At 38.0% G+C, this 27,783-nt stretch overlaps 1 protein-coding gene across 2 annotated transcripts; it reads right to left on the bottom strand.

Annotated features, from left to right (window-relative positions):
• Positions 1-1,001: 1,001 nt before the first annotated feature.
• On the bottom strand, positions 1,002-27,772 carry GIPC2 (GIPC PDZ domain containing family member 2). 2 transcript variants are annotated; one of them, XM_013104178.5, is made up of 6 exons: positions 26,060-27,772; positions 19,025-19,210; positions 15,362-15,542; positions 12,295-12,401; positions 11,471-11,552; positions 1,002-2,922 (listed from the first exon to the last, which is right to left on the bottom strand). In XM_013104178.5, exons 1-6 carry the CDS (start codon positions 26,831-26,833, stop codon positions 2,768-2,770), a joined length of 1,485 nt encoding a protein of 494 aa, XP_012959632.3. In that variant the 5' UTR covers positions 26,834-27,772; the 3' UTR covers positions 1,002-2,767. The 2 variants fall into 2 exon arrangements, with proteins under 2 accessions (XP_012959632.3, XP_027319585.2); XM_027463784.3 differs by having other exon boundaries at positions 12,295-12,404.
• Positions 27,773-27,783: the final 11 nt, after the last annotated feature.

Below are 27,783 nucleotides of genomic sequence, written 5' to 3' on the forward strand. Positions count from 1 at the left end.
TTGCTTATGGAGAACAATAGAGGTATACTTTCCATCTTCCTGGATACAGCAGTGAGTCTGGAATTGAAGGCACAAACAATTGCATGTATCTGCCATCTCCCTGCAAACTGTGCACCAAATTATAAGAATACAGTTAACTTTCAAATAGCATTCAGGCTGAGTTACTACCTTGCCTCACTGCACCTCAGGTTTTGAGAGGAAAAGATGAAGACAGAAAGGACTATTTAGCAACATCCAGTTCCACCTGCAACGTGTACGGCTGGACTTGATGATCTTGAAGGTCTTTTCCAACATAGATGATTCTATAATTCTATATACTAAGAACTAGAACTTCAAATTAATTTGAGAGATATTTATTGTGACATTTTCACCCTATAAAGCCTACAAGCACTTTATTGTTGCTTTTGACTAGGCTTTAGAGGGATCTACAGGCTGTATATAATTAGTAAAAACAACATTTTCCACATAAACTGTTACAAAGAGCAAAAGTATTTATGATAGTTTATGAGGTAATGTTATTTTCATGTGACTACTTATTCGTGCATAGCTGTAACATGCAAACAAGAAATCAGTGCAGAATGACAGCTTCAGGGACTTCTGGCTATTTCATGGATGTAATGAGACAAATTATGCCTTGAGTAAATTGCTTGAGCTGCATTAATTTCTCAATATAAAATGAACAGCCAAAATGCATGAGGAGTTATCTGCTATAGATAACATTTTATTATTAGTTTGTAATTTAACTCCTTCAATGTACAGTTTATTGCTTTTTTTTTTTTAGAAGGAATTATTTGTTTTTATAATCAATGGCATGTTGATTAATAACATTAGCATATATAAACATTTTCCAACACTTCCACAAAATTTGACATTTGGGATTTCTATATAACCATTCAAAGTGGACATGGAAACAACACCAACTCTCAGCACTTCATTGCTGACATTTCACTTTTTCTTTTCAATGAAAATGAGTTTAAAGAATAAATTACATTCACTTCATATACTATATTATATACATATTTACTTTTATTATTATACTTTATTAAATTATATATATGATACATTATATTATACTTTATACTTTTTACTATTTATTATATATTATGTTTTAGCCCTTTATTACCAAGAGTAGCTTAGTTAGACTGCATGGCAGAAGATGTGCTCAACTGCAGCAGAAGATTGTGAGCTCAGATTCACAATTACTAAATACAGAGAAAAGTTATCCAACTTATACTCTCCTCCCTAAAATTATGCTTCTCAAAATAATATTCTCATAACCTCATTTGATCAATGGGATTTATAACATTTAACCATCTGCTTACAAAGCTTAATTATGATTTATCTTTACTAACTCAAATTTTCTGTGTTTACAAGACTTCATAGTCAGGCCCCATATTTTTGTTCAATTTCATTTTCAAGGATACTCATTATGTGTTATTTGGCTAAAATATAAATTTCATATGTATATATATATGTATCTAATCAGGATCACTGACTGCAATAATTCTTGAAAACAGTGTTTTCCAAATAAATGAGCAATTATCAGTCTTGCTTAGAATCCAGCACAGGAAAAACTGAAAAAGAATATAGTTCTGAGTAAAAACAAAACATTGTTCTTGATTAAACACAGAGTGAACAGGAAGGTAAATGCAGACATAGTAGATACGTTAAAAGAGACAGTTCATTTTTAATAATCTGAGATTTATTAGTAAAACACCATCAGTTAAAATAAATATTTATGTACAGTATAATTTGAAATCCTAACATCTAAAATTAATTTAGTTTATTGATTAGGTTTTAGGCACACATTTTCATCCAAACTGTGACTTTACAATAGTATCTGCTGATTTCGAACACCTTAAATATATCTATGTTGCCATGTTGAAAAAAAAAATAAAAGACAAGACAAAGGGGGAACTTCACAGGATCTCAGCAAGGCATTTAGCATATGCAAAGATTACTAAAGCACTTAGTCACATACTACAGCCTCCAGTGTAAGATTACATATTACTCAAATATCTGAATAGTAACCAAAATTAACATTTGTTTCTTCTTATGCAGCTGCTATTGTGATAACATGGCATCTGAATAAAGCAGCAGATTCCTGTTTTAGGCATTTCTACTATACTTAATCATTTCAGAAATACCTAGGCAGTATGTATTTTTACCAAAAATTAAAGTCTTTTTCATTTTAAGGTCATAGTTCTAATGTCCCAGAGGAATATTTTTTTCTTGAATGCAGGTTTTCCAGAAGTAGGGTGGCTTATTCCCAGCTTTGTCTACAGAAAAAAATAAATACAGCCGAACAGTATAAATGCCTAAGGCTTCAGGTTTTCCACAGCTCTCAGTGTGGTTGAACACATGAGAACAAGAAAAGACCATGGAACTGCAGTGTCTTGCTGAGTAGTTTTCCATCAAGTATATAAACCTTTCTTAAAGAAAAGGAGATAAAATAGGCCTTTTTTGTTGTTGCATGTCTAGCACTTCAAAATATTGATATCTAAGCACATTAATTTTCATAAAATGTGTGTATACATCTCCTTGACACAATCTTCTCATTGATTTCTACATGTAGTTTGTTTTAAGTGTGCAGTTGTCAAAATCTTGGGTTTATCTTCATATTTGTTAAAAACCTTCTTTTGCAATAGAATTTTTCTGATACGAATACTTATACAGAGCACCCTAGATTTATAACAATAAAAGTATTAGTATTCTGATGTGTTTGAAAGTCATTTTGTACTTTTGAATAGGGATTGACACACAATTCTCATTCCAGTCGTCCTTGCTTAGCATCTCCTATTGCTCCCCATACATCAAAGACAAACTCATCTGGAAATGCAAAGTCTCCGAGAGTTTCATCCAATGCCACTGCAAATTCATCTGGGTTTTTCTTGTCTCTTCCAGCTTCCACCATTGTTGCAGCTAAAAACAAACAAACAAACATTAAAATTATCATGGAAGTGACAGCTAACATTCAGCCAAGATAATTTTCAAATGTTTATTTTCAAAACCCAGTAAAGATAAGGGGATTTAAAGCTTACCTTCCAAATTTAGGATTCCATAGGATATACATACTTAAATCCGCCTGCAGTAGCTACATTCTGTCCCACTAAATGGCAGAGCTTCCTTGGAGTGTACATTATATATTCTTCCATTTGCTTGGGGGGTGTTTAATTTGTAGTTCAACCAACCTTCATTCTTAACTTGCTAAATTACTTTCAGCCTTCTTTACTGAAGGCACACAAAGCATGAGCCTAGAAGAGTGTGTTACCAACTTCTGTGAGTCTGATTTGAGCTTACTGATCAAAAGGCATACCTGAATGTTGTGTTTTTGTTTTTATTTTTTTCTTTTCTTGGTTCAACTGTGTGTTGTTTTGGTTTGTTGGTTTGTTTGTTTTTGTTTTTCCATGGTTCAAACTCTACAAAAGCATGGGAAAAGCCTTGCTGCTGTATCTCTGCTCTACAGTCTCTATTCATATTCACAAGAAAAGATAGTATTGTACAATAGATGAAACCCTCAAAGTCTGCTTCATTTTGTTATCTTATACACCTGCCTTAAAGTGCAAGATGTTTAAAACTTGAAAGATTTGATTGCTTCTAGCCTTTTTTTAGAGGAATATCTGAGTGAAAAACATGTATTACAGTGCCTGAGAAAGGAAAATCCTGAAGCCACAGAAGGCCATCTTCATTAGGACAATCTAGTCTACTATGTACCGCATACATTGTGTGGTATTGAAATGGCAAAATCTCACTAATAAATACAAAATAAACTTTCCCTGCTCTGAAGTATTATTAAGTGTATTTAACATTTTTTAACCTGAAACTCAGCTCAAGTTTATTGACAGTTACAAACCTCTGGCAAATAGTGTTCACTATTCTGCAAACTTGTAAAAAGCTGTGAGCAAACCTGAGACATATTCCACATTGTAGATGTCAGCAACAGCAATTCTGAAGAAATTTGATGTTTCAGCTTTAACTACATTCAGATGTGAGATGTGAGATTCTGCGAACAGAATCTGTATGCCAGTATACACAAAGCGGCCCAGAGAAAATTCACATAAATTTTGACAAACAAACCAGCGTGCAACTGAAGTGTAACCCAGCCTCCTGGGCACCATTAGAGGTTCTCAAGGACTCTCAGGACCTATTTTCATGAAAGAAGTAACCATGAAGTTCCTGTTACACTGACTCACAGCAGTCTAGATGGGAAATTGGCATTAATCATAGGACTCCGAACCTCATAAGTGAAAGACAAATATTTGTCCTATCAATGCCACTCTCTGTCTCTCAATCCAAAGCCATAATAAGGTACTTACAAAGGAGACAACCCTGGAGGAAATGAGGTGAAAGGCTTAATTTAAACTTCACAGACTTCCTGGTGTGAACCAGGATACAAAGTTATTTCACACGACACTGGAAGAAGGTTGGAGGGAGAATAGCTGTGCAAGGTGAAAGACAATGTAGACACAAGAGAAAACATGTCGAGATACAGTTCCTCGACATCATAAAAAGAGACAGGAGTGAGGATCAAAGGAGTGAGGATCTAGACCACTGTTGCAGTAGAACCAGTGGTAGCAAGGAATTCAGCCAGTTTTGATATAAATTGATTAAGATAAATGAAAGAGCCATATGACAGTCTAAGAGCAGTGATAAAACAACAACACATAATTATATTACAGTCCAACTGCTCTAGTTGAATCACAGAATCAGTACGGTTGGAACTTCAGACTTGCACAGGAAACCTTAACCCAGAATGTTGCTTCAAACACAATTGTCTTCAAACATTGAGACATGTTGAGACATGCTTCCCAAATTATGAAATGGAACCTTAAAAACCGTTTTAGAGATTTAACAAACCTGAAAACAAAAACTACCAAACTTACACAAGACAAATTTCAATCTTGACAAGGAATCAGAATTCCACTGCCATTTGAAAGCAGCAGCCTCAAATAAAATTAAACAAATGTAACCAGCACATCCAGAGCATGCTCAATGTACGATATTTATTAATGCACATCGCCCTTCCAGATTCACCTGATACGATGAAATCTGCTTCTGCAAAAGTGCAGGATCTTTACTGCTCGTGTGAACCTTTTCAATAGCTTGGTGCTGACCTCTAGTGTCAGCAGAATTATATTACCGTTCAGCAAACGGTAATGCAAGTTGCAATCAATCCTTCCTGATAACTGGCACACAAATTTTACCACTGATGTATACCAAGGTGCAAAGCTGAACCCTGTCTCACTAGTTTCATACATACAGAAACACTAAAGCAGACTAGCCTTCTCAATCACACAGTGTACATACTCTTATTTCTCCAGGCACTTAGCACACATACAGGCATGGGGTAGCATCCCCTCGGAGGCACAGCTGGAAATTTTGTGCAGAATACGCATGTTTACACAGTGACATTTTCAATGTGTAATTCCCAAGGCAAATCAAAAAGTATTGATTGCCAAAGCATTTAGCAGACACTTTCCAGCATGAAGAAAACTTTACTGGTTCTCAGAGGGTGATAGCTCCATGCCAAATCGCCTCCACTGCCCTCCCTTTCCCCCCCCACTGCTTCTTGTAACAGCTGCACAATAAGTGATTACAGGAATTTTATTCTAATACGGAGAATATTTTTCCACACAATCCAGAGAGTCCCATTGTTTTCAGATATTTGTTTTAAAATCCCACTACCAGCAATGCTCATACCTGAGAAAATTTTGCATAGAATGTGAATTTCAGTAAATTCATACATAACAAAAGGAATTAAAAGTCTTCTCAACTTTAACCAAGAAACTCATTCTCAGGCTTCCCAGAATACGAACAAGAAATATGTTGGCATTTTAGACCTAATCCCTTGAAAATAACTTCAAAGATCATTGTTCACAAAATTCTCATTGTCAGCTTTTGACAGATGCATGGGCACGAGCCCTGAGAGCTGTGATCTACCTGCCACTGATGCTGCTTGCTGTGGTTTAACCAGGCCGGCAGCTCAGCACCACACAGCTGTTGGTTCTCTCCCCTGCAGTGGGATGGGGGAGAGAACTGGCAAAAACGTAAAACTCGTGGGCTGAGATAAAGACAGTTTAACAGGACAGAAAAGGAAGGGAAAATAATAAAGATGATAAAGAAATATACAAACAAGTGATGCACAATGCAATTGCTCACCACCCGCCAAACAATGCCCAGCCTGTCCCTGGGCAGCAGCCACCCCCTTGCCAGCCCCCAGTTGTGTTGTTCCGCATGATGCCCTGTTTTATCGGACATCCCTCTGATCAGCCTGAGCCAGCTATCCTCACTGGCAGACAGCACAAGCAGCAGAAAAGTCCTTGTGAGCACTGCTCTGCAACAACTAAAACATCAGTGTGTTATCAGCATTATTCTCATCTTAAATCCAAAACAGCACCACTCCAGCTACTGGGAAGAAAATTAACTCTGTCCCAGCCAAAACCAGGACACTGATAACCACCTTACATAAGGGTTTTGCTACCTATATCCTATCCTGTAACTTTCAAAAAACTCTCAGAAGCCTTAGCAGAAATTTCAATATTTATTTAAATGTAATGCTATCAGAAGCTTTGCCTTTATCAAATTATTCTGGCCTGACACTTTAGAAGAGCTAGAAGTCTCATCCACCTTCCTTAACAATATCGCAGAAAAAGAAGCATACCATTAAAGTTTTCACCATTCAACTTCCCTTGGTTTTAGCTTCATGTTGAACATTGTCAGATTTGGCATTCAAGGAAACATTAAAAACATCCTTTCTTCTTCTCATTTCTTTGTACTAAGTGCTAATTCTTCTTGGAGTGGAAAAACAAAACAAAACAAGTTTCTTGTTTAACCAGCACTGCTACCTTTTCCTTTTTCACTGAACTCAGAATTCTCAAAGTAAATGAAGAGTTAGAAACAATATACCCTAGAGTGTATTTACATTTTTTGATTGTTCCTATATAAAATATATATATATGTTCAGTGTTTCAAATTAATCAACCTGAAAATTACGAACCAAAAACTGAAGAAACTACAAACAACTGTAATCCTTTGGAGAAGGAAGTTTGGCAACAGGAAGAACAGAAAACAATGGATTCAAGGAGAATATCACTTTAGTCCAATCATTTCAAAATAAAAATATCTATCCAATATTGCTGGGATCCAAGAAAAGAAACTTAGGTGAGGAAAATTTAGATCTGTCAGGATGTTTTGACTAGATGAAAAGATGGAAAAATAAAATCAGCAGTGGAAAAGATTTGAATTCTTCTAAATGTAGTTGGAGAATATAAAAAGGTGTGTAATACCTGACAACATTAAACAAACGAGCAAAAAGGAAATAATCATACAAAAGCATAAAAGTAGATTAAAATATCAGTAGATATCAGAAGATGCTGAAAGGAGAGGAAAAAAAAAAATCAAAGTTGGACAGGAAGCCCTTTTGTCATAGTTTATCCATTGGTAGCACTCTGTGGTTGAAAGCCAAAGATCCAAGCTTACTCCCACCCCATGATCTTTGATATCAAATACAGCCTCTCAATTCAAGCATCACTGATTTAAAAAAGAAATGCAACCAGCATTCCTTACTAACACTGTTTCCTGCATCCCTCCGATTAATCAACTGTTCACTTTCCTCTTCCAGAAAACACTGACAAGATGTAAAATAATCTACAGCAGCCCTCAATGGTGCATTTCTTTTTTAAAGAAAGCTTAAGTCTTGGCCCAATTTCTCATGTGTCCATAAAATAAGTGGCTGGGAGCCAAGTATCATTTCCAGAGCCAAGTGTCTCTTCCACAGATTAAGTTCCTTTTTCAGTAAAATAAAGAGTTAAAAAGGTAGAAATGCGTTCAAAAGACAGATACATATATCTCAAAAGCATTAAGATCCCTGAAAATAAAAACCTGTGCCCTATATAAAGTATATGCATTTCTGAGCATTTTCATCCAACTCAGGGATTTGTGTGTGGATTTAGTCAGCCATCCTTGAAACTGTCAAGATACTTAACAATGCAAAAATTAAGGGCTTTATCTCATCTTTAATTCTGTCTGTAATTTTACATTATTTTTCTTTCCTTTCTTTCTAACTTCTGGCTCAAAATTGGGGCACTGTTTCAGAATTCAGTCACACTATGGAAGTGTCATTTTAATGGAGATGAAAGAGCAATATTAACTGACAACCAGAGCTTCTGACAAACAGAACTGCATGGGAGTGAGCAATGATTGAGATCTTAATCACTTGTCGGCTGTCGCATTGTGATGACTTGCATTTACAACTAATCTGGCTTGAGTAATGAGCGAAATTTCTAGCTGAGTGGTGATTGGCATTCTCTGAATGAGTCCTTTCCTCATATTTCATTTTCATGGGTGACTGATCACATCCAGTATATAAAAAACTGACATATGTTAATTGAACAGATTTGTGACAGGTGATTAGCTCTCCTTTCCTAAAGAGTCCTAGAGCTGTTTAATTATTTAAAAGTGATAAAACTTTTTTCTTTTTTTTTTCCCCCCATCACCATCGGCCCTCGATTAAGATTTGAACTTTAGGAAATAGCATGAAAGGTGTAAACTAGAGTTACGTGAGCCCTGTAGTCTTTGATTCATGACAATTTCTTTGTTTAACTGCCTTCGTGGGAGGAAGAGAAGGAAGAGGTGAAAGACAAACCAACAACCCAGTTAGGAAGCAGAAAGTGGCTTAGAGGACAAAGACTTCTTCATTCTTTGAGCATTCTTTAAAGACATTCTTTGAAATTTTCCAAGCTACTCACTGAAAGATGCAAGGCTATCAGATTTAAAATATATATAAATATATATATATAAATAAATAAATAAATAAATAAATATTTATATTTTTATATATATATAAATGTCATGGAATTCATAGAAGAACTCTACCAGGTACCTGGCAATCAGCTGAGCCAACTCTTTTCTAGAGTTGAGCTCCTCGGTACTGTACAAGAGCCATCTTGTTATCGTACTGTCAGCCAAAAAAAAAAAAAAAAAAAAAAAAAAAAACAGAGTAGAAACCACAGGAACTCACTTCCCTGTCCCACAGCAGAGCCCAGCGCACCTTGAAATGACAAGAAACCAACCTAGGATCTCAGGATCCTGGGCTACAGAAACCAAAACCAGGACCTCTGGAGCTGCTTGCTCCTGTAGGGCCAGGAGTCTAGGGATCTTGGAAGTAACCAGCAAGGACCTTCAGAAGCCTGCAGCAGACAGGCTCAAACTGGGCCTTGCAACAGTTGCAGGACAAAAACAGCTCCTGGAGGGGTGGCTGGCACCAGGCTTGGGAGTTTTGAAGCCTGAGCCAGAGACTGATGGCAAAAAAATAAATAAAACTAAGCAGCGGGTCAGCACCACCCAGGGCTCTTGACAGCATATTACATGCCAGAGGCATCACACATTAAAATTGTTGGGAACAGAATTTTGAGAACTTAGGTTTCTGAGAATGGGGAGATTATCATCTGCAAAGCAGCATTATGAAGTTTGGGGCACCTCTGCTCTGTCTTCCATGCCAGAAAGCCCGCCTTTACCTTTAGGTTGGGAGACAAATAACACTTACCTACAATTTTTCCTGTGAGGAAAATAGTAGAAGCTGCTGATCAGATGCTTGCCAGTAGGAGCAGCCAGAAAAGGTCTTTGGGCTATTCAGATAATTTTCTATTGTTCTCATTCCTCTGCTAACTGCTGCTTGTCCAACCCCCCTTGCTCTGCCCTTAGCTACATGCCAGACCTATTATCTTTGCTTTGCCTCTGCCACTTCTCTCTCAAGGCTTGCTTTTCAGTATCACTTTCCATTTAGTTCATCCTTTCCTAATTCTTGGCTGATTTTTAAATATTTCTATAACAATAAATAACTTCACCCTTTGTCTCAGCATTACCAGTTCCATGAAATTGTACGAGGACTACACCCAGCTCTCACTGAGGCAATTTTTATTCAGCTAGACTGAAAAACATGAGCAACCTCTTCCCTTACAAACAGAAGTTCATATTTAGTTATTGTGAGATTAACAGAAAGGCAAACAGCTGCAGAGACAAGTTTGGTGTAGTTTTAAGGAACTTATCGTACTAAATAGTTGAAATAGCTTCTCTTAGTTTGAATAGTTTCTGTTACTATAAATTACTTTAATGTCAGTAAATAGATTATGTCCCATGTTTCTTCAGAATACAGGTTTTAAATAATTTGATACATTATGTACATTATGCAGTTACTTTATCAGTTCATTGCTAAATAATTACCCTTTCACTGAAAAAAGGTCTCAGATTCTAAATGTAGTGAGTGATCTCTTTAATGTGTCTAAGACAAGAGGCAAAAGAGAGGGGGAAAAAAAGGCAAATAGACACGCTTGTCCTTGACAGTCCTCAAATGCCACACACAAGCTCCACCAGAAAGAATAGTGATTGCAGATAATGGCAAATAACTAAACAAATTATGCAATGGAGTATAGCTAATATGTAGGAAGACTAGAAGATTTATTAATTACATCATAAGGCTTTTAGCAAGAGATTCTTCCTTTTTATCAGAGAGATGCATTTGGAGAAATACAGGCAAGTTTGAGGGACTACATCCTGGACAGGTTTTACTTTGCTTACATTCAGAGACTAAAACAACCTATAAATTTTATACAGAATTATAGAATCACAGAATTTCTAGGTTGGAAGAGACCTCAAGATCATCGAGTCCAACCTCTGACCTAACACTAACAGTCCCCACTAAACCATATCCCTAAGCTCTACATCTAAACATCTTTTAAAGACTTCCAGGGATGGTGACTCCACCACCTCCCTGGGCAGCCTGTTCCAATACCTAACAACCCTTTCGGTAAAGAAGTTTTTCCTAACATCCAACCTAAAATTCCCCTGGGGCAACTTTAGCCCATTCCCCCTCGTCCTGTCACCAGGCACGTGGGAGAACAGACCAACCCCCACCTCACTACAGCCTCCTTTGAGGTACCTGTAGAGAGCGATAAGGTCGCCCCTGAGCCTCCTCTTCTCCAGGCTGAACAAGCCCAGCTCCTTCAGCCGCTCCTCGTAGGACTTGTTCTCCAGGCCCCTCACCAGCTTCGTCGCCCTTCTTTGGACCCGCTCAAGCACCTCGATGTCCTTCTTGTAGCGAGGGGCCCAAAACTGAACACAGTACTCAAGGTGCGGCCTCACCAGAGCCGAGTACAGGGGGACGATCACCTCCCTAGCCCTGCTGGTCACGCTGTTTCTGATACAAGCCAGGATGCTGTTGGCCTTCTTGGCCACCTGAGCACACTGCTGGCTCATATTCAGCCGACTATCAACCAATACTCCCAGGTATTTCTCTGCCAGGCAGCTCTCCAATCACTCATCTCCCAGCCTGTAGTTCTGCTTGGGGTTATTGCGCCCCAGGTGCAGGACCCGGCACTTGGCCTTGTTGAACTTCATACAGTTGAAATATTATTTATACTATATAAAATGAGAAATGATTGCATCGTGTAGTAAATTATCTGTTAAAACTCACCTAATTCAATATCTCTTATTCCCATATATGTTTCAAGAAGCTCATCCACTTTTTTTATTGCTTTTTCTTCAACTTCAGATGGCTTTGTTGAAATAAAGGGAGAGAAAGCAAGTGTATGATTAGTATCTATGCAGACTTAAAAATAACTAACTGGATACTGATTATCTTCACTCTTATAAGTGCCTAGACTTACAAAACCTAGAAGTAAAACATGTTATTCTTCTCTCTTCCCCTCTTCTCAGAAACTCAAGTATTCCTACAAACTTCAAACCACATAGCTCTCATATTCACCAAACTAAACACAGGCCTTCCAACTCCTGACAGTACAGATCTTTACCAAATCCTCATCAGCTTTAGAGGGATCCAAAATAAATAACATTTCTTATTCCAGACCCTAATCATGGCTTTACACACATTCAAGTCAATATAAGTTATTAGCCTCTCCTAACAACCATGCTTACATTATCCCAGTACACTTAGCAGTGTCACATATAGAACCACCCTTTCAACTGTTGCTCATATTTTTACCTTCCCTCTTTTCAACACTCCTTGGTCTAATCCATCTTAACTTTATCCATGTAACATATGGGATCCCCTAGATGGAGTATAGGCTCTCCATTTCCAGATTCTTCAGCCTCATTCTATCTTTCCTAGTCTTCAAATCTGTGTAAACATTTCTCCTTGGAGAAAGCAGACTTTGTCATAAGTCCCACAAGCTTTGTAACACCCAGAGTTTTCCTTCCTGCTTTATCTTATAAACCTCAATGATGAATAAATCAGGTGCTAGAAGATTAAACTATTGAAAGGTCTTGAAATAATCATACCATTTCCTCCACAGTGGCAGGGCCTTTAGTTCGCAGACGAAGTGTTTCTCTCCCTCTGGAGATTTTAGCCGCTGTCAGAGTTCCACCTGTGGACCTTGGTTCTATCTCTTCTAGAGAGAAAGAAAAAAAAGAAAAAAGAAAAAAGAATGGCAAACAAATTTAAGTATGTGTTATATCAGAATATAATACATATGCTTCAGCTGTTACATTAATTTAAGTTTTTATTCTAATCAATATTTAAGATGTATTTAACATTTTAATTATAAATTAGCAACATTTTAGCTTTGCTGACAATTTTTTTGTCTTCTAATTTTGATATCCACTTGACTTCTACAGACCGATATATACATTGAAGCCTATCGCACATCATATCTTCATTTAATTTTACCTCATTCTATAATAAAATACAAAGACTTAATATTAGATAATGTCTGAAGTCATCAGCCAAATACAGACTTACCCTGCTCCTTACAGGCAGACTAAATTGCAACATTTCCATCCTTGACTGAAGATATGATACAAACAGGATTGCAAAATGTGTCATGATGAGCCACATGTCTGAGGCATGTCTGTTTGCTTCATGCTAAACTGTTTGATTACTATCAGTCACATAGGTGAAACATATGCATAAGTAGGTCTGTAGGAGTTTTTCCACTGGTTTCAACAAGGTCAGGATTTCATAGCTAGTAAGTCTCCGAAGATAGTATCTGGATAAACCAACAGCTTTATTTATCTGAATTCAACTTTCCTTGTTTATTCTTGGGCAAGAGCACCCCAGTCAGAAAACGAAGTATTAAATCATTTAAGATTTGGCTCATCTCAGACTTCCTGTTATAAGAAATAATTTTACATTCAGGACTGGAAAGGATGTATTTTACTTATTGACACAGGAGTTACATAGCTAATCTGGAAAGTACTAAAAAGACTTGTGGAACTTTTTTAGTGTGCTAGTTTCTCCACCAGGGTATTCCTTTTCTTAAAGGGTGGCCTTAAGCTGTTTTCACTTTGCCCAGGTAGGTTTTATCTCATTGTTCTTGCATTGGTGGGCAAAATACAGATTATTCTGCTAAACAAGCGTTGCAATATGAATTTTAATTATTTTTATTTTAACATATATACTTCACAGTCTATTAAATACAAGACTTAAGATCAACACCTTTTTTTAACACTTTCATGGCTTCAAGGACAGTTTAAAACATCTTTAAAACTTCCATAATTTCTGTTAGATTTATTTCAAAAAGCCATTCCTGGTGCAACATACATCTTTTTCTAGCTGTCACCACTAGCACCTTAAAACTCGTGATATGACATGAGCTTTATTTGTAATACCTTACACCAAAGCCAAGACAGAAACTATTTTTCATAATCATACAATTTAAATTTATACTTTGTTATCCTGCTTTTGCTTTGTTTCTGTTGATTCTTCACCAATTCACAGAGGGCTAGCTTATGACTGGTAAGGACAAATCTTATTCAGAGAAGACTAATTCTGTACTTTAAATATTGCCTAGAGTGCAGTGACAGCATGCATGCACATGGTAAGAAGACACACAACCAGTAAGTTATACTTACTCCACATTCCACTGACGGGAAGAAAAATAAAAGCTAGTAATTTGACACAGACTTGCCTCTCATTCCTATACCCATATAAACTTGAAGAAACCAGATTTTGTGGCAACTAGCAGGCATCCTACACCTATGTGTCCAGAAGGATCTGAATCTTGTTTGTCATCTTCTCAGGGGCTATTCTCAGCAGGCTACAGCATAAACCCTAGATAAAAATTTGTGCCTAAAGTTCAGCTGCACCAAAAGCAAGTGCCAGAATATTCTTAACCTGTCACACTGGATACTGTAACTTCTAAGCTCATTTCTGTAGAGTAAAAAATAACATGTAGCTTTCAAAAATCTGTTCAAAAAGCTCAATTCCATGTCTTAATTCAATGTCTTGTAAAATGTATTGCCACAGAATTAGCAGGTTTCCTTTTCTGTGTATGTACATAGAAAATGTATATGCATGTACTTTATGCTAAATTAGTATTACAACATATATTTACTTAACAGGAGTATCAACTTATACCCAAAGGTATTAGAGATTAACACATAACTCTTATTTCATGCAGAAGCACCAAAAGTAAAAACTCTTCCAACTTCTCTCATTTTCAATTTCTGCTGTTATTCTGACACCAAGTGTCAAGACTGGTGTATGACAGCAGTTGTAAACTAACAGAAAAAAAAAAAAAAAAAACAACACAACTTTTGCCACTGTGATGAAGGTGATGATTTTGAACTCTCTGATAGTGCACATTAAGTCACACGTACTTAAAATGTAGCAATGTTTTTAACTTTCTTATTAGAGGAAACTACTGTGTGGATAATCAATAAAAATATTAAAAATTGAGAGCATTAAAATTAACACTCAGTCTCTACTTTGACTCCCTAAGCTAAATATGAAGTTTTATTTATTTATATTACACTGATAAAATTAATGTACATAAGGACTAGCAGTAGGTATACATCTCTCCTATGTAATATTACTTTCATGGAGCTTGCAGGTGGTAGGTAGAGATAGAGCTTGTCATAATGCTTTCCTTGAGTTCTAAGTATACTTCCTGTATATAAAATATATGTATGTATAAAAAATACATAACTTTAAATATATAAATCTAATACACAGATGAACAGGAATTGTATGTAAGAGATGTAGCAGAAAAAGAAGAGGAGGTTTGAGGATCAGTAAAGTGATCCATGCTTTAAAACTGTGCCTGTGAAACAATTCCTGTACTTGTTTTGCACCACCATGTGGTGGCAAAGGAATCAAACAACTGAGTATCGGGGCTGAGTCAGACCGCACCAAGATGACTGCTGAAGAAAGCAAGATGGAAGAAAATCCATGCCTAAATTTCCCACTTCAAAGGAAAAAAAAAGGGTGGGGGGGGGGGGGGGGGGAGGAGGGGAAGGTTTGTAGCACTTACATGTAGTTGACACCTGGCTGCAACCTGAAAACAAACTTACAATGCAACACGATGCTGGATTCAACGAACAAGGTGAACAGACAACCCACACTCACCAAATGCTTTCCTGGGTTCTATTAACTGCAGTTTAAACATCTGACCTTTCTCCAGATCTTTTAGCATTTTGGCAACTTCATAATGCCGACAATCTGACACATCTTTTCCATTTATAGACTCTATGTGATCACCCACGCAGATAATTTTGATTTGGTCCATAAGGCTACCTTCTTTGATTCGCTATAATTAAAAAATAATTAAAAAAAAATTAGTAACACTTCTTAAATAGTAATTTTAAAGAGATGAAACTGGGTTTCAAGAATGTCAGTTAACATTAATAGCATTGAGCTTGTTATGCTAGCAGTGTGTTTTGTCTGTATAACATCAGCAACAGGAAAAAAAAAATACAACCAAACTTCAGAATTTAAGGTTTCGAATAAGATAATATTTTTGTGCTTTAAAGCTGAACCCAAATGTGCTGATAATGTGATTGTTTATTTGATATTTTACTTTGATTTAAAAGCCTGACAGGCATGGGTGCAGCAGTTTTCTCTTTTCAAGTATAGTCCAGGGATATATAAAAAAAAAAAAAAAAAAAAAAAAAAAAAAGTGTACTAAAAACATGGTGTTAATGATGTAAATGATTATAAAGGATAAGGCTTATCTATAGTGAAAAAAAAATCTACCATTTTCCTCACTGAGCTATACAGTTGCATATTAATGTATTTCCTCTGAAATGACAGTAAAGGATAAGAAATGTTTCCAAATGACATCTCAGGGAATATAAATAGCCTAAAGGTCATATAATGTAAGAGAAGCAAGCATTTATAGTTTTTGTGAAGTGGTATTTAAAGAGAAGAACAAAACAATCATTAAAAATCTTTATGATTTATCAAGTCAATTAAAGGACACTTCAGATTTCACTGATTCTGCTTATTGCTTTTAAATGTAGTCATATTTATCATGCTTAAGTCATGAAACCCATTATCCTATTTAATAGAATAGATATGACACGGTAGAATGTTGAATATATTTTGTAGAGATACAAGTTTCATTCCAAAATCTTCCTGAATAATGTACTTTTTAATAAAGGCTGATGCTTTCTTCAGGCTAACTTTGAGTTTACAGTGAGGTAAGGAAGATAAACATATTACCACCTACTACTATAACACCTAACCTAGCTGCATAACAATCTTAAAAACCTGCTTCTAGCTTATGTGTGCATGTCTGAGCCCACATATGAGAGAGTCAGTGGGAAGTGTGATAATGTGCACCATCCTATAAGATACTGCAAAAATTTTTAGCTTCAGGCAGAGTTTAACTCTTTCCAGTGCTTTTTGTTAATGTTGTTTAACCTAGATTAAAAAACAAAAAGCAGCGTTACGGTGAATGAAGAAGGGGGTATCATACACAAACAAGAAACCAGGTCTCAAATGATTTTTGTTACCAGGCGCCAGGATTCAAAATCATGCCCATCATACTTCAGTTCCTGCTTAGTCTAAGTGTTGGTTTAATTCCCATTACCTTTTTTTCTTCACTTTGATCTATATACCAACACTGTTTAAGTAATATTGCCTATGTTACACGTGTAGCATTCAAACAATTTTTTTAATATGACTTAGCATTCCAAGTTAACTGACCAGAGACCATCAAGCTACATTGTCGCAGTAATTGTGATGCAACTGATACACCTGTATCAAGTGCTCTACAGTCCATTTAGGAGCTAGGATCTATATTTCCTATGCAATGCTCGAAATTATTTATACAAACCCATTTTACAATGTCTCCTTACACACCATGGTGTAATAGCACAATCTTAAGCACCTACAAAATGCTCCAAGTTCTATTGTTATTCTTTGAGTGGCTAATTTGATTCCATTATACATCTTTACATCTAGCTATGTACCCAGAAAGTAAATTTGTGAAAGTAGCACAACACCTGGTTCTATTACTAATAAGGCACAACAACAACAACATCAAATTTCATAGCAAAAGAGTCTGCAGTTCAGAGCATCAGGTTTAAAATCTGGCCGGGTAACATACCAATCCTGGAAACTGCTGTGTTACACAAAGCACAACAAAATTACTGCAGCCCATACTAGCATCAACCCACAATTAGGTAAATTTAGTATTAATCATTAATTAATAATTGAACACACTAACAAAATTTCAAGGAAAGGAAATATATAAGCAAGTAATTCCATCAAACTATTTGTAAGTAGAGACAGTTTCTGCTTAGTGATTTAGCTGGACAACCAAACATAAAAAAATATGTAGCCTTTAAATTGCATATTTATTTTCTACTCGTTTAAAATGAGCCATTAGCTAAATACACCACAGTAACAAAGTAAGCTCCTAGAAAATCTTCTAAACTGATTCAGAAGTGCATTCCCATGAAGACTGCACTATGTTCATTATACCTATTACTGGACCAGTGCAATGACAATGACATATTTATTCAGACAATTTTTTAAAACAATTCATTCACACAATTTTTTAATACTGGAAATTTCAGCTTGCTGGTTTTGTGAGTGTTTTCCAGTCTGCTCAAATTATGCAGTATGTGATGGCTGTTTCTCTCACCCCCTATTACCAAACAAGCACAGACAGAGTCATGCTCTGTACAATGCTGCACACGTGAACTTTAATCACTGAAGCACTGTTTTCAATGCCTTCTTTTAAAATGCCACATAAGCAGCAGCGTGACTGAATGTTATGAGCTATGCTGATGCTACCACTAGAAATTCAGAGTTCTGTATCTACGAGCATAAAAATGAGGCTACAATTTTGCCAGACTACTTGCTGAAACCTCCACTGCATCTCAGTTTTGTCAAGTGTTATCTCTATTGCATTTTTCAACAACAAAGACAAGCAAACCTATCTCTAGACCATGTCCTGTTTTATATCCATGGTAGCTAAGGAATGAATAGAGTATACAACCTCCACATACAAGAAGCTCTGTTTGTAACAGTAATAATAATAGTAATTGGGACAACAGTAATCAAAGATAATTTCCAGTGCTTCACTAATAACAGTTAGTTGAAGTAGATTAAAGCAAAGCATCTAAAAAAGGGGAGAAAATGAATATGACTGTCTGGAGGTCATATACAAGACGATGAGGAGAGCAATTATGATTAGTATGTTGAATGTGTTGCTGCCTATACTTTCTATGCAAGTTAATTGGGGGTGAATTCTGTCAATCCAAATCCTTACAACATTTTAACTCATCCTACCTATCAATATTGGAAATACCACTATTGGAAAGTTGAAAATGCACTATACTTGCACCTATTCTTATAGAGCATGAAGGCTTCTGCCCTGTGAACAGTCATAAAGACTGAAAGAACATGTTCTCATTATCATGACTGACAGATGTTCTACAAGCAACTATTCACCAACATCAGAAAAAATCAATAAAAAAAAAAGGAGGGGGCAGATACAAGTAGTATTTAACACCTAGCGTCTCAGAATAGGTCAGAAAATATAATAGTCACATTATAAAGCTGATATACATTACAGAAGCAACAAACGAATGACCTAATTTTGAAATGACACGCAACACAGAAATAGCTGAGCTAATTTCAAAAGATGAATCTAAATAAAGCAATTTTTTTTGTACTTGCCATATGCTAAAAGATTTGATAGTTTGAAAGCAATTATTAACCCATTAGAGTTACAGAAGCATCTATATAAAGAAGCATTTAATTGGTAAATAAATTTACCTTTATAAATGCACAGCCAGCTCCATTGTCTGTAACGGTAAGTCCAAGCATATCATCAGATTTAAGAACTTCGACTTCTTTTCGTTTTCCTTTTATGTGGGCAAATATGAAATCTTCAAGGCCAATCTGAGCACCTAACAGCTTGTCCATATCAACTTTATGAGTGTTCAAAGTGCAAAACATGATCTGTGCAGGAAGGAAACAAACACACTACCTTAAAATTTAACAGTTTATTTAGGCTTGGTGAGCTTGACAGGCTGATAGAAAGATAAAAATAGAGCATAATTCTGGCCACATTGACAGATCTGTAACTGACATTATAACAATTCTCCTTCTGCAGCTGCCCCAGGAGAGGTGATAGTCTCCATCCCACGCACATGACAAGAGGCATCAGTAGCTCAGACAGCAGATAAGAGCTGGCAGGGAGCAAAGGAAAGGGACATATCTCACGACCTGTCACACAGCACCAACCTTGACACAAGCAGCTTGAGCTTAAGCAGAACAGCTTGTTCCAGAGGCCTGAGTGAGCAACCCCCAAGAACCACCACCATGTTGTTTATTGTGATTCACCCACCTCAAACAAGGGGCACTGCTCGGGGTCAGGCTTCACTTCTGCCCACCACAAGAATGGGGCCAGCCCAGGCAGGCTCTGGACTTTCTAACACAGCCTGTACTCAAAGGGCAAATAGCCTAGCCAAAAAATAAGAAACAAATCCACAGTTTCTCCTCACAGGGTAACTTCACCTGATGGCTTCTCTCCAAGCTGAGGCTGAACAGGAGCAGTGGCTGAGGGAGGCCCACGCAGCCTCCTCCTGGGCAGCACCAGAGCACGGGGCTACAGCCAAGAGAAAGTCATGCCCCCAGAGAAGCTTGGAGAATGCCTAAAATTGATTTATCTGATGCAAGCTGTTCCCTCAAGACCATCTTTCAAGTGCAACGGAAAGCAAGGGAGGAGGAGGAGGCTTGTCACCCCATGTGGCCCAGGTAGAGGAGCCACAGCTGGAAGCCACTAGCCAAAGGCCATCATCTTGTTACCTCTGCACTGCTGCAGGCAGGATGCATGGGGCTCTGGCAGGACAAGAGAGAGCAGATACAGACAGAGGTTACAGAAGTATCTGCTGGACACAATTTTCCATCAGAACACACCTTGGACCCCCCTTGCTGCCTGACAGGTCCAAATTTGGAAGCAGGAAAAGAGGTGCCAGGGCCACACATGAAAGGAAGTACACATGGGGTAGCCAGCCGAGCATCCAAGAAAAACAGTGCAATGTCAGCTGCTGCTCTAGTGGCTGACCTATGACGCCCCAGCACTCTGCTGGAAACGTAGGCTTTCCTTCTGCTGCCCCTCACCACACCTACGAAAGTTATGGGGATTTCACCCCCAGAATGCTTCAAATGCCTTTTCCTTCATTCCGGTATCAGTGGATGACAGCATGAAAACCACTAAGCTGTTCAGGTCTATTCCAGGCCAGATGAGGGGGAAATATTTTTCCTAATGCATTTCACAGAGAGCTTTCACTTTCTGAAGTTTTATAGATCTTGGACTCTATATAAATACTTGTTTGTTTGTTTGCTTTTGCTTAAAAAAAAGTTTAGTAGTGAGATGGTGATTTTGGATTGGTTGGGTCTTTAGTTGTTTTTGTTTTTAAATAAAACTACTTAAAAGTCTAATTGCTTATCTGATAATCCATTGAAATACTCCAGCCTAATGCTTTAATAATGACAGCCACAACAGCACACACTTAACAGACATCAGTTTTATTCTCAGGTAATGCTAAAGTCTTCCAGTTAACCAATACTTAAACAACAGTATCAGCTAGTTTTAAGAATAAAATAAAATTTTATTTTATAAATAATAATCATATTTAATCATCGACATTGTTTTCAACTAAGACAGTTCAATTCAAACAGATTATATAAAATGCATATATATGTTCAGCTTTCTCTCAAGCTACATAACTTGGCCAGTTTACAACTGCAACTCAGTTCTTGTTCTTACAATGAACAGCAAGCACTATGGCTTTACATTTTAGGTATTAATACCCTTCATCTGACCTTGTCAAATACACAATCATCTAGTAACTACTGTCACACCTTTGAATAGATCAACTGGCAACAGAGCAGAAATGTGATATTTAGAAACTCGATCCAGAGTTTCTCTTTTTAGACATTCATCTGGATGGCATTCTCCCTACAGCCTATAAGTCTCCAGAATTCTCTATGAGTCAGTTCTATACTAACCACAAGGCTGAGAGAGCATCAACCAGTCAAAAATAAAACTTAAATCATTCTTTATCCTCTTCAGTGAACAACTGCTTTTTCTCAGAACAGATAACTTCAAAGAGTAATGTACTAAAGATGTATCCACCCGCGATAATATACAGTTACACCATCAGTTACAGCACAGGTTTATTTGTACATGACTAAGGACTGACAATGGAAAAAATTATATTTTTTCATAAGTGTTGTGTAAGCTTAATATAGGTACCTTATAACTGCTTATATACTTAAATAATTAAACAACAGCTACTATAGTACACCTTGCCATTCACTCAAATCTTTATATAATTTTAAGTAGTAATTTTCTTACCCAGAAAAGAAACAAGAAAAATTCAATGTGTAATTTTCATTGTAAAGTCTCTCTCTCTCTTCTCACCCTCACCCTTCACATGCATTTGATCTTCAACTCAGCATACCAGTGCTGTGATATTTCGTGCCAGTTTTAGCAAGGTACTATAAATCATAACTGTTACATCAGCCATGAAGTATCTAGGATACCTCCTTCACAGAGTTATCTTGCACAGCAGACAGAACAAGGAAATTCCATTTGCCTGGCAAAGACTGAGGGCTTGTATATAACCTTATAAAATAGATCCATCAGGTAAGATTGATAACAAATTATTCCTTGCATCCCAATTTTCAATAGTAAGAGACATTGGTCAAAAAAAACATTGTTACAGTGCATTACATAAAGTAAGAAACTATATTAACTAAGAAAGAGGGTTACGATATGTGTTATATGAAGTATATAGGCAGCACCATACTACATATCCTATATATTAATGGCATTCTCAGCTTCCATTAAGCCTAAACCTTAAGAACTCAAAAATAAGTTGACTGACTGATAACATGCTCAGAAGCTATTAAAAGCACTTTTCAAATCAGTAGATCTCATAACTTTATAAAGGGCTTTATAATCACTTTAAGAAGCTCAGAAATGGGATTTCTACTATTGAGCAAAATATAACACCCACTTCCCTCTATATGTAGGTGTCATCTATATCAAGAAACCACCAACACATTTTCTAGCTACCTTGCTCACTTCATCCTCCCTGAGAAAAATGTGGGATCCTTGGCTAGTTGCAGTGGTAGGAGGAGTAACCAAGTCCTCTTAGATACAGTGTGCCACTCTATCAAATAGGCAACTTTACCTTCCCAGACACAATCAAAGCATTGTAAAGTAAGCATTCAGTATTTTGTTGCCTTTTTTTTGTTGTTGTTGTTGTTGTTTAATTTCAGAACACACAAGAATTAGTGTAAGTTTTTCCATACAGCTAAAAGGTATCTGAAATGCAGATCATTAACACAGCAAGCATCACATGTAATGCAGTATCAAATTTAAGCACCACTTCAGGGAACAGCAAGCAAACAATTGTTGCCATAGGGTTGGGGGTGGCTCATTCATTTAAAGTCTTCAATCTGCAGGAGAGATTGTGAGCAATTTGTTTCAACACATAAACAGATACTCCAAATATTTTACCGATGAGGATTTCACAAGCTGACCCTTTTCTCTAACCTCTTAAAACATGCTTTGGATTTTTTATTTTCTTGTAAAAAGGTTACTTATTGATAAACCTAAACTTCAACATGGTGACTTATTTTCCAGTATTTTTATAAAAGTTGAAATTGAATGTGTTTAAATCAAACACTTCTATGAAAGTTTAAGTTGGCACAGCCCCACAGCACACTTAAATGTTTAGCATCAGGAGGCAAGCTCCACTGAACAACAGCCAGGGCACAAGCTCAGCAGCTGAACACTTCTCACTGGAAGAAACAGGGAGCTGCATTTCTGCTCCTGGTGCTACTAGGAAGGCTTCCCTGATCCTCTATTCTCCTTATGAAGCAGAAGGCCTTCCACCCTGAAAGAAATCCTAGCCTTCATGCGCTCTTGATAGACACACCCATTAAGCACTCAATTCACCTCACCATACTTCACCTTATAAAGCAAAAAGAATAATCAAAAGTACAAGTTATGAGTACACTAACTGGAAGCTCATATGCCTTGTTATTTGCCATTTGCTTCCCAACTGACCAAGAAATAGCCCTGCCACATTTAGATTTTAATATTCACATTTCTAACACCTGATTAGCTACTTAGAATAATATTATAATAATAAACAGGAGCACACCACCACCAGATGCTTTAACAGATCCACATTGTCCTTTGGTCAGTGCTCGTTTATTTATCATATGGGCTGCACTTCTCCCTGTGGGAAGAACACTAAGTTTGGACCAGGAAATAAAAAAAAAGGAGAGGGGGGGGGGGCATGGTAAAACTCAGAGAGGTGGGCAGAAATGCATGCTGAAAGGTTCAAAAGGGCTGAGATGCTATTCACCTCAGAAGACAGGTGAAGAATAAAATACCTAGACAAGAAGAGATGAGTACAGGGAAAGCCTCAGAAAGCCACTGTTGTGGATTCACTCCTCTGATGTTTGCTAGGTGTCTGCGAAGGAGTGTCCCCCTCTGAAGGCACACCTCTGTTGTTCCAACTCCATCCTACCCTACTTATGACAAAGGTCTGCACAGAAGTTTTTGTCACTCTGCACTGATTCTTCAGTGTCTGTCCAACAAATACCATGTTTTACACAAGCTTCTCTATGTCACTGTTGGCAGTCAATCACAGTCTGGAAAGGATTCTCCAGCAGAAGCTAAGCTCAGCTGGTCCTGTGGGACGTGATATGAAGAGCAAATGAGGTGCTATAACCATGCTGAGTCAAAAGAAATGACAGATTACAAGTATAGCTCATCCTGTACCGTACTGAAACACTGAAGCAGGAACTTATCCAAGAATCCACACCCTTGCCTACGTCGCAGTAAACTCACACGTCACATTAAATGTATTTATTTTTGCATCGGTTTGCCAACTGCTCTCTCTCCATGGAGCTTCTCCTCTCACACCCCTTCCCCCAGCTATTTTCCACCTCGGTCACTGCAGGGCAGAGATCTCTGTGATAGTACCTGTTTCCAGAGGCATTCAGGTATCACTGCCCACAGGCTTCAGGAGAGCTAGGTCACAGAAACTTTCCTAGACAGATAACACCTACAGGTGGCATTTGAGTACCTCAATGTCTTTCTTTCAGTTTGCAGAGGTTCAGGCATTATTCTTTATGCCTAACTGTACAAAAGCAGCTTTAATTATTAGACAATACCATTCACGTTCTCTAGTCTCCTCTTATTTCCAACAAGCTCAACTGTTGTCAGCAAATTCATGTTTCGTGGCATCCCTTGCTATTCACTCACCTATTTTCTTCTGTTAGTTTTGTCACAAGACTCAGGTCCAGATTCCTCAGCTTAATCACCTTTACATCAGAAAGTCATTTTGATCACTATTTTCATTTTGTATAATATAGTTTCTTAAAGCCTACTGAATTTTTTGAGTTACAAAATAAAAAATAAAAAATAAAATAAAATAAGCTCAGTGCCTCCAGCACTAATTTCCCATCCTTTTCCAGCTACAAACCATATTTTAAAAAATAAAACCCAAACAGGAATGGGACAGTAAAGAGAAAAAGGTTTTTCTAGTTTAGGCACAAGACTGGCAGTGCCTTGATGCCCATGAAATACATGGTGCTTCCTCTAAAAAGAAAAGGAAGAAGAAAAAGAAGAGAGAAGAGAGAGAGGAGAGAGAAGAAAAAAAAAAAAAAAGAAAAAAAGAAAAAACACTTTACTGTCAGATTCTCCATCTAGCAGGAGAAATAGGAAGTGCACCATTCATCCTAAACTGAATTTCCAGAAGAACATTACTCTTTCAAGTAAGCGGAGCCACAAGATCAGTAACAAAAATTCATTGGTGAAAGAAAACATAATTTAAAAAAATAATGTATATATATATATATATATAAAACGTGCTATATATATATAATTAATATATATATATTATAAATATATAAACATAATAAAAAAAATTAAAACATAACCTGGGAATTATGAGAACTTGAGAGCTGAAGATGTAACTGGAGGTTGAACAGAGAACAAAAGGGGAACAGTATCTCACAGAAAGAAAACAGAAAACCAGACAGAAAGCAGCTGGGAAGATATTGCTTAATTACTTAACGCACCAGTGACTGGTTAAACTGTATTCGCTGTTACCAACACTTTTATAGTTTACCATTAGAAACGCTGCTCAGTCAGGTGGCAGCAGCGGCTTTTACAGAATAAAGTTTGTCATAGTAGCCTATGGAACTTCAGAAAAGACAGCTACAAATAAGAAAACAAGTCAAAGTGCCGCTTGCGGACCTAATGAAATGTTAACACTTTCTTTCATTTTGCCACTCAGAGGTTAAGGTTCACAGAACCATGTAGGAAGAACTTGATACGGCCACTGCCTTTCAACTAAGGGAAAACAATGCATTTACAAATGAATCATAATCCAAACAAATACTTAAAGCTCAGCTCAGACAAACAAAAAATAAAAGATCAAAAAGCCAGAAGAGTAAAAAAAGAAATAAACCATGAATAAAATAATCCTTTTCTGGGTTTAAATAACCCCGATTAAACAGATGTCTTTCAAATCTAACTGTCTGGCACAGCCTCCTCCACCACCCCGCTCAGGGGAGACCCGACGAAGGGGCCAGGTTTAACGCCGGGGCACCCGTTCACCCTCCCGGCTCCGTCGCTTTGCTCCGAAGCCGGCCAGCACCCCCGCGGCCAGAGCCAACCCGACAGCCGAACGCCGGCCCCAGCGCCGGGCTGAGCGCCAGGGGGCCGAAGGCGGTGAGGGCGCGGCCCCGCCCCGACCCCCCCCCGGGCCGTACCTCTGCGGGGGCGATGCCGAAAGCCTCGGCCACCTTGGCGTAGAGCTCGCGGGCATTGCCGAAGCCCTCCACGCGGCCCGTGGGGCTGCCGTGCGCCAGCTGCGCGTGGAACTGCAGCCGCGACGCGCTCCCCGTCCCGGCCGGGGCTACCCCTGCTGCCGGTGGGGCGGCTGCGGGGGCCCCCGCCTCGCTGTCCACCAGCTTGGAGGTGTCCTTGGCCTTGCCCTTCTTCTTGTTTCCCAGCCCCAGGGGCATCTTCCCCGCCTGCCGCACGCTCCTGCCGCCGGCTTCCCGCGACGGACTCTGCCCCCGGCGCCGCCCCAGCCCGGTCCGGCCATGCCGCCGCCAGGTGAGGCCCGGGGCCCGCGGCCGCCCCGCCCCGGCCTCTCCCAGGGCGCTGAGGCGGCCCGGCCGGGGCAGGGGGCGAGCGGAGGGACCCCCCCCCCAACGTAAGGAACCAGAGCCGAGCAAAAGGCCAGGGAGGAGAGCAGCAGCCCCCAGCCTGTCGCGGCCCCTATTCCTGTAAGTAAACAACGCTTCCTGGGCGTTGATGGTGAAGGGTTCTTTAATGGAAGGCAAGGGCACGGTCAAGTAGCCCACAGAGATACGAAGGAGTTTGCCAAAGGCAGGTATGTTTTGTCTTCTGGCCTGTTCAAAAACATCTACTTCTGGTTTGGGGGGTGTGGTTCTTTTGTAGACAGTATGAAGTAAATAAAAAGTTATACTATAGGCACTTTTAAAGTACATAAAGCCAGAATGGATGAAGTTTACCATCTTTCCACTGACCAGGTTTAGGGATTTCTACTGAGAATAAAAGTGTTAAATATTGATCAGAATAGGTTTATAATGAGGACAAAAAAGTATACAAGGACTTCTGCCAACTCTTGCTGTTTTACCACAATTGTACTTAGTGTACCCACCAAATATCAAAGGATCAATAAAGCAATAGCCATGTAAGCAAAGTTTAAAGGGCTATTGTACTGTACCTATATATTAGAAATATACCTATATATTAGAAATATAACCCTATATATTAGAAATATATATTTTTCTAACATGTAGTGGACTTAATATGTTTCCATCTCCATTGTGGAACAGAAATATTTCCTATAATGACTTAGATGCTTATATACCACAGAAAACCTCTTCTGTCCTCCTCCAATGAAACTACATTCACCTGGGTGGAATTACTCCATTTTCACTGGTGTACTCAATCATGAAAAAGCATGTCATAAGTGGAAGTGTCACAAAACATTCAGCGCTTCTAGAGGAGTCTGCTGCAAAGCTGCAGAGAGAAGCAGTATTGCTTTCAATCTTCTGAGTTTCAGGAGAGGAAAAGAAAGCATAGGGAATAAGCAAGTAGGATTCTCATATATGTAACCAGACCAGGTAGGCACAATAAAGATGATTAGGAGGCAGCCTGGAGTTAATAGTTGACTTACCAGCCCAGTTTGAAAACAGAATACTTAAGTGGAAGATTTCTGTGAATTTGGAGAAATGTTTTCCCCCGAAATACTAGGATAAAATTAAGGGAACATATTGCAATCTCATTCAATTTATGCCAGTGAGATGCCATTAAATGACAGTACCAAAGTGTTCATGTCCAAACATTCTAATATTAGTTTTTTTCACTGTTTTACAGTTTTAAGTGAGCAATTTATTTTAAAACATGCCTTTTTCCACCTACCAAAATGTCAGTGTCACCAATTCTTTTGTATTATGTC

The sequence above is a fragment of the Anas platyrhynchos genome, chromosome 8, assembly GCF_047663525.1.
Source record: "Anas platyrhynchos isolate ZD024472 breed Pekin duck chromosome 8, IASCAAS_PekinDuck_T2T, whole genome shotgun sequence".
Taxonomy (NCBI): domain Eukaryota; kingdom Metazoa; phylum Chordata; class Aves; order Anseriformes; family Anatidae; genus Anas; species Anas platyrhynchos.